Source organism: Ambystoma mexicanum, chromosome 9 (genome assembly GCF_040938575.1).
Source record: "Ambystoma mexicanum isolate Mex_15411 chromosome 9, UKY_AmexF1_1, whole genome shotgun sequence".
NCBI lineage: Eukaryota > Metazoa > Chordata > Amphibia > Caudata > Ambystomatidae > Ambystoma > Ambystoma mexicanum.
Window position 1 is genome coordinate 665,228,269 of NC_090931.1, and position 14,002 is coordinate 665,242,270.

At 45.3% G+C, this 14,002-nt stretch overlaps 1 protein-coding gene across 1 annotated transcript in view; it reads right to left on the bottom strand.

Annotated features, from left to right (window-relative positions):
- The window catches only part of FLACC1 (flagellum associated containing coiled-coil domains 1), a 356,560-nt gene that overhangs the window by 257,036 nt on the left and 85,522 nt on the right, over positions 1-14,002 (bottom strand). Inside the window, exon 3 of the mRNA XM_069615462.1 lies at positions 6,592-6,652. Within this exon, the coding sequence (XP_069471563.1) occupies positions 6,592-6,652 (61 nt within the window). The remainder of the gene's footprint in view (positions 1-6,591; positions 6,653-14,002) is intronic.

Genomic DNA, 14,002 nt, shown 5'->3' on the forward strand with positions numbered 1-14,002 from the left:
AACTATTCAAATGTGTGGATTCAGCTTAGTGCTGCATTAATGGAATATCAAACCTTTGATGATCATTTCAATTGGTCAATAAAGAATTACAATATATTAGCCCCATACTTGAGGAAACATCAGTCGAGAGAATTTAGATTAAAAATGTTGAGAGCAAAGTTAAATCTATGCCCAACTAGTGAAGTGTTAGGGAGAGGGAGCAAGGTTCCTAAAGGTAAACGGTTGTGTCGCTACTGTGCCCTAGAGAATGAGACCTTAAAACATCTGTGCGTTCCATGCCCAGACTTGCGTTCTGTGTGGGTGGAAAAAACTGAGTTGTGTTCTAGACTAACTAAAGAGGCTCTGTCGGTCAGAATTTTAATACTAATGAGCTCTCACTGTCAATAGGGTTATTGGAGTTTCTAGAAGTTGTTTTTAAAGACTCATAAAGGGAATGAACTTGGTTTTGTGATTTTTTTTTTTTTAAATCTTATGTGAAAAAGATTTTGAAGGATTGTATTTGAATTTTAAGGAATTTGTATTTATTAGAATGTCTTATCTTTAGTTTGTAGAGGTTCTTAATTTGCTGTTGTGATACATGTACATAAATGTGTGAAAAGTTCAGTTTTGTACTAAAAACACACATAAATAAAAATGTGGGATTTGAGAGTGCACTCGAAGTATTGGGATCTTTCCCTTAGGCTTATGACATCACATAAAAAGTTAATAGTACATGGCGTGTTGATGTGGGGGTGAAGGCCCGTAGTGGGGCACAGACGTGCTGCTGAGAGAAAATAGAAACACATTTGGGAGAAAACTGGTTTTTAACTTGACAAGGTGATGTTGAAATCGTAAAAGAGCATTGCACCGTTTGAGAAGGGCTCGAGGAGCACATGGAAGAATTGTGACTTGGACAAATACAACCTCTGCCTTACCTAGGACGTATCAATCAAGGAACATAACCACAGATCAATAAGTACAAATGATGACCATAGCTTAGAATATGGACACATGGACCAAACTATAGTTTTTGGGTCACCAATATGTACATTTATGTAAAATGAAGTATTGTTGTCTATGTGATTATGCATCTACTAGAAACAGGATTTCTTTAGGTCTCTTCATGCTTAAACACTGGTTCTATGTACTCTACACGTGCGGACTATATCTTTGTTTTTCAATGTCTTTCAAATAATGAAGTATATGATGGTTGATAGGAGCGAAATAATCTTCCACTACATTCATGAATATGCTTTTCTGTTACTATGTACATGCAGGCACAGGACCCAAGCACTGCTAAATGGCGCCAGCACAACAGGCACCAGGACAGTCACAACAGCCCATAGTATATGCACCACAGACACAAAGGTACACACAGCCACCATAACAAGCACAGCAAGTACCGGTACAGCAGAACGTTGTAGCCACAAGACATGCAAACTCCACAATGGAGACTCCCATACAGAGACTAGGGGGAAACAACTGTGGTGGGGGCAACCCCTTTCCGGGGACGGGGATGACTTTATATCAACAATACGAAAGCCCACAGACGGACCAGATGTGTTCAGTCCTATCTGTTACACCTGACCCGAACAAGGACCCACGTGTATGGTTGACCATAGGTGACAAGACATTCTCCTTTCTCATGAATACAGGGGCGACTAGATCCTGTATTAGGGAAGGAGATACCCAATTTCAGGCATTGCCATGAATGCACAGGGATTCTCTGGGGCCACAGATTTGGTTCCATTTACTAACGAACTTCCAATTTCTATAAGAGAATGACCTTAGCAGGTCACTGTTATACTCTCAGCAGACACCAGTTAACATAATGGGAAGGGATATGATGAGCAGACTTAACATGAGCATTTTGTTTACTGAGCAAGGGATAGTTTGTGCTACCCCAGGAATTCACTATATGAACGCACGAGAATTAATTCATGCCTTTTTAGGTCAGACCGTACAGAAGGGGATGCCTGTAGACCCAGAGTTATTTCAATATGGAGTGGAAGTACCAGTAGCATGGCTTCCAGGAATACAGGGCAAACTGCTTGGTTTGGCCAATGAGTTTTTGTTTAGATCGGAGATCCCTTTAGACGAGAAGGAGGGGCAGGTGTTCCCACTAGAAGTAGAGAGGGTTATAGTGAGGCACAAGAGGATAGTACTACACGGGACTGATGATACAGGACGGGCATGGAGAGCAGTTATTGCGGTAGGAGAAGGGCACAGACTGACTGACTTGACAGACGAAGAGTTGTTCGGAGAGGACTATTCAGATTTGGAGACAGTGGTTTTTTTATGAGCATTACTTCATGGGTGAGAATTAATTATAGGGAGGTACCACAGAGAATGGCCCTACTGACAAAAGGCGACAGCAGCATTTCTTGAGGAAGATCTAGCACAAGTGGCAAGCATTTTATGGACCAACAGCCCGTATGACGTTGACCTTTTGAAAGGAGTGAGAGCTGTCAAAATGAAGCTCAAGCCGGGGCGATCTTACCAAGGCCAAAACAATATCCTTTCTCCAGGGAAGCAGACAAAGGCATTTTTGAGACAATTTCTGCAATAGTGCAGCAAGAGATTTTGGTAACATCAGAGTCACAGTGTAATACAATCGTGTACCCAGTGAAGAAGGCAACAGGGGGGTTGTGGCATTTTATTCAAGACTTTGACAAATATCGCTGAAGCAAGTTCCCGTTAGTTCCCAATCCAGCGACAATATTATGCAGCATTCCGTCAGAAGCTACTCATTTCGCGGTGATAGATTTGAAAAACGCTTTTTTCTCTATCCCACTTCATGAGGAGTCCCAGGATCGGACGTCGTTTCTATATAGAAATAAAACGTGGAAACATACAAGACTCCCACAAGGGTACTGGGAATCACCTATATTCAACATGGTCCTTCAAATGGACCTAGGCAACATACATGTGGACAGCAGTCATTCAGTACGTGGAGGACATTTTAGTATGCAGCAGGTCAGAAAAACAGTGCCGGAATGACTCAGTACAGCTGTTGACAATGCTAGCAGATAAGGGTTACAAGGTGTACAAGGCAAAGCTACAATATTGCCAAAGCGAGATTTTGTACATTGGAAAGTTAATATCACCGGAAGGTAACCCCAGAAAGAGCAGAAGCCATCTTTAGAATGCCACCAACATGTACAGTGAGGGAAATGCAGCAATGTTTTCGTCTTTGTAATTATTGTAGGGCCTGGATGCTCGATTACAGCACATACACTAGACCCCTTCTAAGCGGGCGCTATGGGAGACCCAAGCACGGGGACGGTAAACTGACATGGACAAAGGGGATAACAGAAACATTTGAAGAACTGAAAGCAGCAATATGCACAGCCCCAGTGTTAGAGATTCCTGACTACAGTGAAGAATTTTGCTTGTTCTTCCACTCAAATGGAGTGGTGATGACGGGGGTGCGCACACAAAAAACGACCTTAGAGCATAAATTAATAGCTTACTAGAGTGGGCACTTAGATCCAGTAATGAGAGAACAGTACCCATGCAAACAAGTATTGGCTGCTGCTACCTTCGCAGTGGAAAAATCAGCAAATGTCACAATGGGCTGTAGTACCACACTGTACATGGAGTATGCCCTTTTTGCTATGCTTGAAAAGCCCAAGAGCACATTAACCACTCAGCGAGCATCTGGATATGAGTTAATCATCTCAAATCCTGTAATAAAAACAGTAAGATGCAGAGTTGTAAACCTGACGACATTCATGGCAGAACCGAGGCAGAGGGAGACTATGTACATGACTGTATCACATACATAGAACACTATGAAGACATCCGCATAGCAAGGGAGAATGCCCCCCCCTTTGCTAACACAGATTTACCGTCCGTTCTCTCAGGCTTTATGGGCTACTTTCATTCAGACCCTAATTTTCCCAGTGAGTACTGAGAAGAGGAAGAAGCGACTAGGAGCAATACACACTTCCTACTACAAACACCACTCTAGTACTGGGACGAAAAAGAGCAGTATGAACGCATCGAATACTGAAGGTCAGGCAAGACAAGCCCAAGACTCACGTGAGGCCCCTTAATAGGGCTCAGGTGTATAAAAGGAAGAAGCCCAAACATGAACAGAGAGGAGAACCGCGGTTTTGGGAAGCGACTGAGACGTCTGAACGCCGGCATGGATCCGAGAGGACCTACAGCTGGTGGGTGCAGGACCAGGGGCCTTCAAACTGGAAGGCAGGAAGCTGGGGCTGCCGAAATACTGATGAGAGAGAAAGAGAAAGAGAGAAAGAGAGACTGTCCGTGCGGAGACCCAGAGGCAGCTGGAGCCACGTCTACTGCGAAGCGAGAAGCCAAGAAGGAAAATCGGCATGTGCCCGACGAACGTAGCAGTCTGCTTACCCGCTACAGAGAAGGTGAGCTTGAGGTCACAGGAACCGCTGCTGGGGAGACGTGGAGAGTTGGTGACTGTCAGGATGAGCAATATGGAATACCGAACTGAATGATTTGTGAAGGCCTCAATAGCTAGCTCAAAGAAAAGATTGCCAAAATAAAAATGTTACGCTAAAAAAGAGATGGCTTCATTGCCTGCCCTTAGCCTTTTTTCGCATTGCGGAATCAACTTGGGTCGGACCACCATTTAACCCCTCATGAGGTGATGACAGGACGCATGCACCTCCCGCTTGCTCCTCCCACTAGAGCGTTAACAGATGCCCAGAGTACAGCCATTGTCCTTGGTGATGAAATGCTCGAATATCTTGCTTCAATGATGGCTAGTGCTTCTTTTAACTCTCAACCGTTCAAGTCCCGGCGGGCGAGGTCGAAGAAGGATGATGATGATAACGCACCAGTAGAACAATATGAACTGCTTAGGCAACCACTTCTTTATCCGGGAGACGGAGTACTCTTAAGAAATGTCATTAGGGTCTGGTATAAACCCAGGTTCGATGGCCCTTTTTCCCCTACTAGCTTCACAACCTTGTCAGTTGCTTGCTCTACGGTAAAAGGCCTGGAACTACCTTGGATATGTCAAGCCCTGCAGAGGTGAGACCCCCTCGGCCCAACACGTTTACGATTTGACACAAGAAGAAGAAGAAACACAGCGGCAAATACAGACACGATCTAGGACTACAGCTAGACAAGAGTGAAATGAAAAGCTAGGTTAGGCACACTGGGCCTCATTCCAGGTTGGCCTGTCAAGTTTGAATACAAGTTTGCCAGTGGGGCACTCGAGTTACCTCCAGCTAAAAGCTCGAGGTAAGGCAAGTGCCTTACCGGCAAACAAAGCCGTCATTACCGGCACCGGTATTGCCGGTGATGACAGCAAATCCCCATTCACGGAGTCCTATTGGACTCCGTGAATGGGGATTAACACTGTCACTCTGGCACTCGTAATCCAGAAACGGTGATAGCATTTGCCGGTATCCTGGCGCGTTGACCGCCAGGATACTGGCAGGGTTATAATGAGGCCCACAGTCTTTTCCTTACACTAGGTAATAATCAAGAATGTTTGGACTGATTTTGGCGAATAATTCTATACCTGAACAAACACTGAAGAGCACTTTTACAAACTTGTAGCCACCTGTGTCATTAGAGTAGCTATTGCACAAAGTAAGAAGACTAACGAAAAGACAATAGGCATGAAAATAATAATCCATTAATGACCAGGCGGTTGCCAACAATATTACAATACTGATATGTGGGTGTCACCCTCCACCTCTGACACCTGTATGGCTGTTACTTCTGTAGTGTTTCCATCGAGAATGTGTGGGGTGGGGTTAGTTATAGGGCTTTCCCCTCAACAAAAGTTATGAGTCAGCATCATCTTAAAGGCCACAAGGGAAGCTAAGAAAATAACTCGTGTCTTCTGCTTAAGGTAATTTGTACGAAAAAGACTCACAGTTTCAAATGTCTCCTGTTTGAAAATGTTCCTATGAATTCTAACTGGCTAATAAAAAGGGGTATCCACTGAAGATGTTGTCAAGTCTTATGTAGCCAGTGCAAAAATCATGGTCATAATACCTTGAGAGTGAAAACGTCACCAAGCAAAAAGTAGTCAATAATTGGAGATGCAAAGTAGCCAAAAAATGCAGTGCAGTTAGGATAAGGGTTCGGGTTAAGGACGCTGTATTTGGAGGATCACAGGGCAGCAAGTCCACCCAAGGTAAAGCCTCCATTTGTTGGTGCTAAAGTGGAGGAAAAACCTCCAGCAAACCGCTGGAGGTTTTCCCTCTACTTTACATGCAAACTGGGAATTTGGTGATGCAGGAAAAGTGCGGGAAAGTGGAAGTAACAGATTTACCGCCAGTTATCTCTGCACTGTCAAATCAATCCTGGTTTTTGCTTTGAGATGTGGTACTCACCTTTTGCAAGTATAATTCCACTTCATCTACCTGAATACAAAAAAAGCAACACGACTAGAGGAACTACTCACACCGACTTAAAACAATTGAGAGTTCTGGATTTAATGCTGGCATTTACCGAAATAACATTTACTTTCCTCTGTTCCACTGCCTCTGCAGAACTAGGGAAAGTCCGGCAGAATAACCATCAGATGTAGCAACCACACATCATAAGTTGCACAACTGCTTGTATAGCATGTTCACACCAGAGACAAACGGGGGACAACCTCTTACTTACATGGGCCGCTGCTCCTGCGCTTGAAGCTCTGGTATCAAAATGCATACCGGGAGACCGATATCTGGACAGAATGAAATAATAATATTAATGTCAAATAATAAATTGAAGCTTTAGTGAACACCATTACATTTAGGGTTTGGGCATTTGCCAATATATTATTGAACATCTCATGAACGGATTAGTGTTATCATTACAAGCATTCATTAGAGCAGTGTTCCTCATCAAGTTCGATTCTTGATCCCATGTCCAAGAGAGGACCGGAAAGCCAATAGAAGATATATTTCTTGTCAGAGCCAAGTCTTCAGGGATCTTCAGAAGGTGTGAAAGACGGCTCCCGAGACCAGATGCAAAGATTAAAAACAAATGGCCAAATTCTCATAAAGCAGCGCAAATTAAATGAGGGAAGAAAGCAGCGCAAATTAAAGGAGGGAAGAGGATGTGCTCGTTTCATTTACACTGCTTGCAGAAATTCAGGATGCACTTTAAAATACCCAGAAACGCCGTCTTACTTGCAACAATGCTTAAAGGGGGGGGGGGGGAAGGGCATCTGAATGAACATATCTAAGATGGATGCTCCAAGTTGCCTACAAGACCCTACACTAACCTACTCGCACTAATCTTCCCGACCTGTACACTCAAACACACTTCATAGATACCAACTAAGCACATTGGTCACAGTGACATTTGTGTTTAATTTATAACGAATACAAAAAAAGATTGATTTAGAAAACCACTTGGAGACTACTCTACAAGTGTGTGAAGGGGCTCAAAGTCACGGACGTTCCAGGTAAGTGTGCAAGTATGTGCGTCTATCTATTTGTGTGTCTGAGGGAGAATGTTTGTGGTGGGGAAAGGGAGGGGCAGGGCACGGGGAACAGGTAAAGGTTGAGGGTGCGTCAGTGTGCCTGAGGTGAGGGTTGAGAGGGAATGCTGTGGGCGGGAATGGGAGGTGGCGGGGAGGAAAAGGGAATTGGTGGAGTTGGTGAAACCTCACAGTTTCTAAAAAATCCAACCAGTGATGGAGAGGGTGGAGGTAGGATTGGTTTCCCAGGGCGGTAGGTGGGGTGTACACCACCCACCAGAGGTGTGATAGTTCTGCATTTGAAGGCTGCACAAAATAGGCCAACAATAAATCATTCTTTTTAATGTGCGGCCTTCAAAATGCAGAAATATCACGGAGAACCTATAATTTATATTGGGTATATTTAAGGGGATAAAGAATGTTTTGGATTAAGGTGAATGCCCATGTTTCTAACTATAGGATCAGGCTTGCGACGGGAGATGTGGATGGCAGGCTAGATGGTGGAAGACTAGTGTGGGGACTGTATGTAGTTGCTAATTGGAGCCTCAATTTTGTCTCAAGGTATTATCTAGTTACTGTGCATCCAGTGGTGGGCATTTGTTAGTGCATTGGCAAAGAAAATTGGTGGGGAGATCAGTTTTCTTAACCATCCCCATCAAAGGCTCAGATGAGGTGTGCAATGTGTCGCGGTTATATGATAGAGAGGACAGATCTGAGGTACTTTGCATGGTGCGTGCTGTGATTTAAATTAGAACGGGAGGAAGCAATCATTCAGAGGATGGTAATCCAGCAAAAAGCTCAGTCTCCTATTTCGTAGAAGAGAGTTGGGAGAAAAGAATAACTGGTGTACAATAACAAAAATAACAAACTATTATCAAAGTGAAATAAACTAGGGGTGTTGGTGGAGTCCAATTGCAGGACAGCAATCTGGTTCTTCTGTGAGCAGCAACAGAACTTCCCCTATGGCGTTAGCCACAACACAGAGGCTACAAAGTCCAAAGGGCTGCAGGATGGAAGTTGTGAGGCTCTGTGAAAATGTTAATTAACACAAGTACAATGGTTCCATGATGTGTGACTCTATTAAAGTCCATGACGCGATTCTCAAACGTTTTTCTGATGTAAATGAAGAGGAGGCACTAGCTCGGCCTCTTTATTTTTCTAAAAACTACCACATTGGCTCCCTAAACTCTCTGGCATCTGTTCGAAGGTCATGCAGTGGTCCGGCTCTGGGAAATGGTCCCTACTGGGTTAAGAGTTTAGGTACTGTGAGAAACTCACATGCTTGAGGATGTGTGTGGGCTGACCTTCGGAGCTCCACCTCCCGCTCTGTAATGAAGGCGATCCACAGAGTATCCACCCATGTCCACCACTCTATCCGCTGCCTGGTGTGCAGACCTGAGATCACGAACAAGCGATACCCACAGATACCCAGAAGACAAGGGTATCATGAGCATATGGTGAAACTGAAATAGAGATCGGTTTCATAGGCTCTGCTCTAGAGGTGTCCATAACCCCTACAGCAGCATTGAGAACCCCAAAATATTATCAAGTCGTACGTTTTCACTCACAGCGAGCAAAAAGGTTTGCACACTCTGTGGACTTGGCTGCAGGGTTCCGTTTCTGCCAGTTTACAGATGAAACTAAGAATACTTATCTACTCGATCACATAGGGGCTGAGGGGGAAGCTCGGCAAAGAGGTTTTCAGAAACAGGCAGCACCAGAGAAATACATTCAAAATGACAAATGCTGCATTTCCAACCTTCCCAAATAGAGCTGTGGGATGGTCCACAGGACAACCCCTCTCAGCTGGGGCAGTATCATTTGTGGAGAGTTGAAGCAAGCAGACTACACTCACACATTGTCTGCTCGGTTGTTCCCATTTGGACAATCCCAGAGCTATAAAAAGAGTCCCCAAGCAACGGCAGAGCTTGTACTCCAAAGTGCAGATTAGAGCGAGGAAGTGCACTGAGGAGGAAGAGAAAGGAGTGGAGGAGGCAAGGGGAGAGGGAGGAGCAGACAAAAATAGAGCAGATGAGAGAGAGAGCGAGAGAGAGAGCGAGAGAAGGAGGAGATGAAGAGGAAAGAGGAGCAGAGGAGGGGGAAAGTGAAGGAAATAAGGAGGAGAAAAGAAAAACAAAAGACCAGAGGAGGGGGTAAAGGACGAGGGGAGTAGAGGAGGTGAAAAGAGAAAATGGAGATTGTCGTGGAAGAATTACCACTGACTATTCCGGTGGATTGGTGAACAATTTATTAGTAAAAAGCGAACAGGGACAAAACAAACCAACGGCAGTAGGAGATTTTGCCGCAAGTGAGAACCCCCTTCCCTCCGTGCACCGTTCTCTTATACCTAAAGGAACACATGCATTTCAATGGAAGGGGTGGTCCAGACAGGGCAGGGAATCATACTGAAACAATGTTGCTAGCCGGGAACAAAGCCCCACTGTACAAGCATTTCATACCAGCTGCGTTCTTACATGTTAGACAGTGTTATCAGGGAGGTCAGCATGCCCCAATACATTTAGCTAAATAGAGTATACTCCTCAAAGATTCACACAAGCTCTGAGGCAAGAAGGAACGCTTACAGTATGATTACTTATGTCTACTAAATCCGCTTTTCCTAAGAAAGCAGGAGCCTAAAACACGCTTACATATGCCAAAAGAGCAAGACGTCAGAAGCAAGGAATATGAAGGCGAGCATTCCGACACACTAGGAGTAGAGCCTTCCTTGAAACAAAATGCGCAGTTAAGCCTAAAGCCTCACCTTCCCCAAGCAAGAAACTGTTGTTTAAACGTGGTAGTTTGCAGTATCTACTCAATATTATAATGTAGTAACGTGCAAGGGGCGTACATAAAATGTTCAATTCCACACTTTCCCCCCACACAGTGCAGAGGAGGTGGTGAAGGGGGAAGGAAGAGCATAAAAGCAGGTGAAGGGAGAAAGAAGAGTGAAGAAGTAGGAAAAGGCTGAGAATAACAGAGGCGATAATAAAGAATGTGAAAAAAGGAGTGACCGGGAAAGAGAAAGCATTTCAGAGTGGCGAAGAGTTGGAGGGATGGAGGAGAAAGTAAGAGAGAGGAGACAGAGAAGACAGATGCAAGGAGAAGTGGGGGAGAAGAAGGAGATAATGCAACCAAAGAAAAAAAATTAGAAGGGAGAAAAAGCAGGGTGGAAAGACAATGGCAGAGGGCAGAGGAGACAAGCGCAAGAGATGGTTTCCCAAGGGACGAGCATAGAAAAATGTGCATGTTGGTGTCTATTAGAGGAAGCCATCCACCGTAGATGGGAGGAAAAGCTTAACAGCTTTTATGTTCTACAAATCTGAAAGTCTGACACCCGTCCCCTATCCGCAAAACACAAGCCACCAGGGGGAGTGGTGCCACGTAATCTACAGATCTTAGACAACCAACACAACATCATGTAAAGTCAGAAGCAGCCAAGAAAGACCAAAAGGCAAAGCTAATAAAGAAGTGTCAGACTATGCATGACTGTTTCCCACCTGAAATGTGGTTTTGATCTAGGGAGAGAGGAGGGCAAAGGATGATGGTTCTAGAAAAAAAACTGACACAGCTGAGCATGTCTAACAATTCACCCACATGGCTTCAGTTAACTCCAATCCCTTATTAAATGTCACATAATTAATTTTGTGAACTTAACTTGGCTTTGACTTGTGGGTTCATCCCCTGGTCGTAACAGTACTAAGTGCTCCCACTTTTTAGTCCCAGATTTACATTTCTCAAAGCCCTAGAAATTCTGCAGCTGAGTGATAGATGGAGGCATCTGCTTTGGGCTGGGGACAGACTCCTTTTTCACCATCCAGAACTCTGGATATTGCATTGTGGGGCTTGTGCTCTGGGGCACTGAACAGTCAGTGCTTGAAGAGATTGGATGGGGGGCTCACCCCAGGCCTTTAGTCATCTGAGGAAAAAAGTACTGTGCACATATTTTAGGTTGTTGTTTTTCTTTTGCCTTGACTACTTTCTCTAAGGTACATGAAATGAATAAAGTTGTTTTCAGTGTTCATCTTTTATGTGTTGCATTTCATGTCCTGCACAGAGCTGTGCACGCTTCACAGGGTCGTCCCCAGGTCCTAGTATTGAATGGTAAGCGAATGACCTGAAACATCTCTGCTAGTAAACTTTGTGTACGCCCTGCCCCAATTCTGTTGCATGCAGGTCCTGCACTTCTGTATGCTCCTGGGTGGCAACCAGGGGAGAAAGGGGTTAGATTGGAGGTACTGCTTAGCTCATTTTCTATGTGCATCAGCGATTTCACACACTGCTAGAAATACTGTTTTCTATACTGACCTTCGTACTGGGTTGCAAATTGCTTTTCAGAGAATTGTTTGATAACCACATTTCTTTACACGGACATAATGGACAAGTCACATGTTGGGTACTGGGTCAGAGCAGAAGCGATACATCCTAATGGGTGCTTTTTTGCTGCAGGGTTCCCTTTAGACCTCTGTAGTAAATAACTATTGCAGCTCATAGACCCAGTTAGTGATACTACAGGCACTATAAAACCTTTGGGAGATTTGAGAACGAGACTGGGGGGATGGGGCAAGTGCTCTGTTATAGGGCCCTTTAACCTTCAGCACTATGTGTATCCAAAAAGAAAAATAGGAGTGGCAGAAATTACAGCTCGCTAGAGCCACTGGGCCTGCTGTCAATGCCAAATGAAGCCACAACAATGACTACAGTGGCTAAGGGTTTCCATCAAGCAATGCAAGAATTCTTCACCACCCACCCTGACATAAGCACCTGCATCAGACTGAGGCTCATTTGAGGGGACTGCCAGCACCTAAGGGGAGAGGACAAGTACCAAGTGTCTTAAAACACAGCAAATCAAATGGTAAATAAATAGAAAGGACACAGGCGTGGACCTGCTGTGTATCATATGCAGCATAAGAGGAGCAGCTTCATAGTTTTACAAGCCACAAGTACCACATGACTGAACCTGTCCCCTGAAGAGGTCACGGATACCTAGGAGTTTTTGGCAGCACAGAAGTGGCGTCCAAAATCTCAATGGAATTCTACACCACCCGCCAGCCACATCGACCCGCTGCTACGAATGGCGTATCAAGAAAATGGAGCTGCTGCACAACATATCTCGTATCACCTGCAGCAGACACTGGAGGAGTCGAAACAGCCGTGACAATGGTGCGGCAGTTTAAAACAAAAGATACAAGTGGCAGCCTGTCAACACTAACAGAAATAATCATAAGAATATTGGAGGAAGACATGCAAGAGGGACGGTACATTGTTGTGGTGCATCCTGGGTAACTGCCCCATGACACACAGGAGGTTCTAAAGAAGAAGCCAGCATTCATTGAGAAGTTTCTCCTAAATGTTTAGATTTAGTGGCTCACTCAGCACATTGTGTTGTGGTTATTAGGGTAAGACTAAACTGGAGGCATTACATCTTAGACACATTTTAATAAAGCAGTGGCCAGAGAAGTGGCAATCGGATTGCTGCCTTTGTTGGAGGAGAAGGTGAGAAGATATGATGCACTTCCTACTCTATTGTCTATGCTCTCGAAATTTGGGACGAAGATGGTGAATTACAGAGTGGCTTTTGCTTTTCTCATGAATTTAGAAAAAAGGCAGCATCTGTATAGTATGGCAAATGTTGTTAGGCTTGCTCTGGTACGCAGAAAATTGTTGACGTTCTAATAGGTTGAAAGGGTTCCATGTAATAATGTCCCCTCAAAAATATCACCATGCAAAAATATCGCAGAAAAATGGCCGTTTTTTGTGGGGACATTATTGCATGGCTGCCCCTGTCCCTATATATATAGTCACCCATATAATATCGCCACGACCTTTTCCCGGCGATATTATATACGGCGACCATATATATGGGGATAATATTACCCGATACCGTTGAAAGGAGTTCTGAATAGGTGAATGAATCAAATTAGGTGTATGCTTATAGTTAATTTGGTTGTTTAAAAATGTGTTGGGGGCGTGGCCAACTGCGAGATGCAGTAGACGTGTGCCCTCGGAGCTCCCGTGGCCGCGGCCTAACATCCTGCAACAATTGACCATCTGCAGTGCTTGGTGAACCCCCAAAATAAACTCCCCAGTGCTTGATACCCCTGGAGCGCATCTGGAGCGAATTCCAGCCCGAAACGCGCAGGAACCGCGGTGATAGTAGCGAGAGAAAGAGACGCCGGGCGGCCCGCAAAGGAATCAAGATGGCCGCTGGAGCACAGGGCGCGCTCTGAGCACGAAGCGAAACATCACTGTAACCAGCGGTGACAGCAGCGGAGATGGAGACCCCGGTGTGCCTGTGAGAGCTGAGAGCGCCGGCGAGGCCCCGAGGGAACCTGTGGGAGGAGCTGCCCGCTCCGCCCCGCCCGATTCGGGAAGGACGGGCGCGAACAGCGGAGAGCTGCGGAGGAGGCCCGCGTACTTTGGAGGCGGTCCCGCTGGTGAGTGCCTGTTGCTGGAGGCCCCCGCGCGTGGCATGTCCCGCTCGCTCGGAGGGCGCCAAACCCGGAGCTGAGAACCCTGCGAACCGACCCCATCCGGGCCCCGGCTGAGTAGACGGCACGAGCGCCGGCACAACTCCCTGTACGTGGACACTTTGGGACCTGCGGGCCTGCT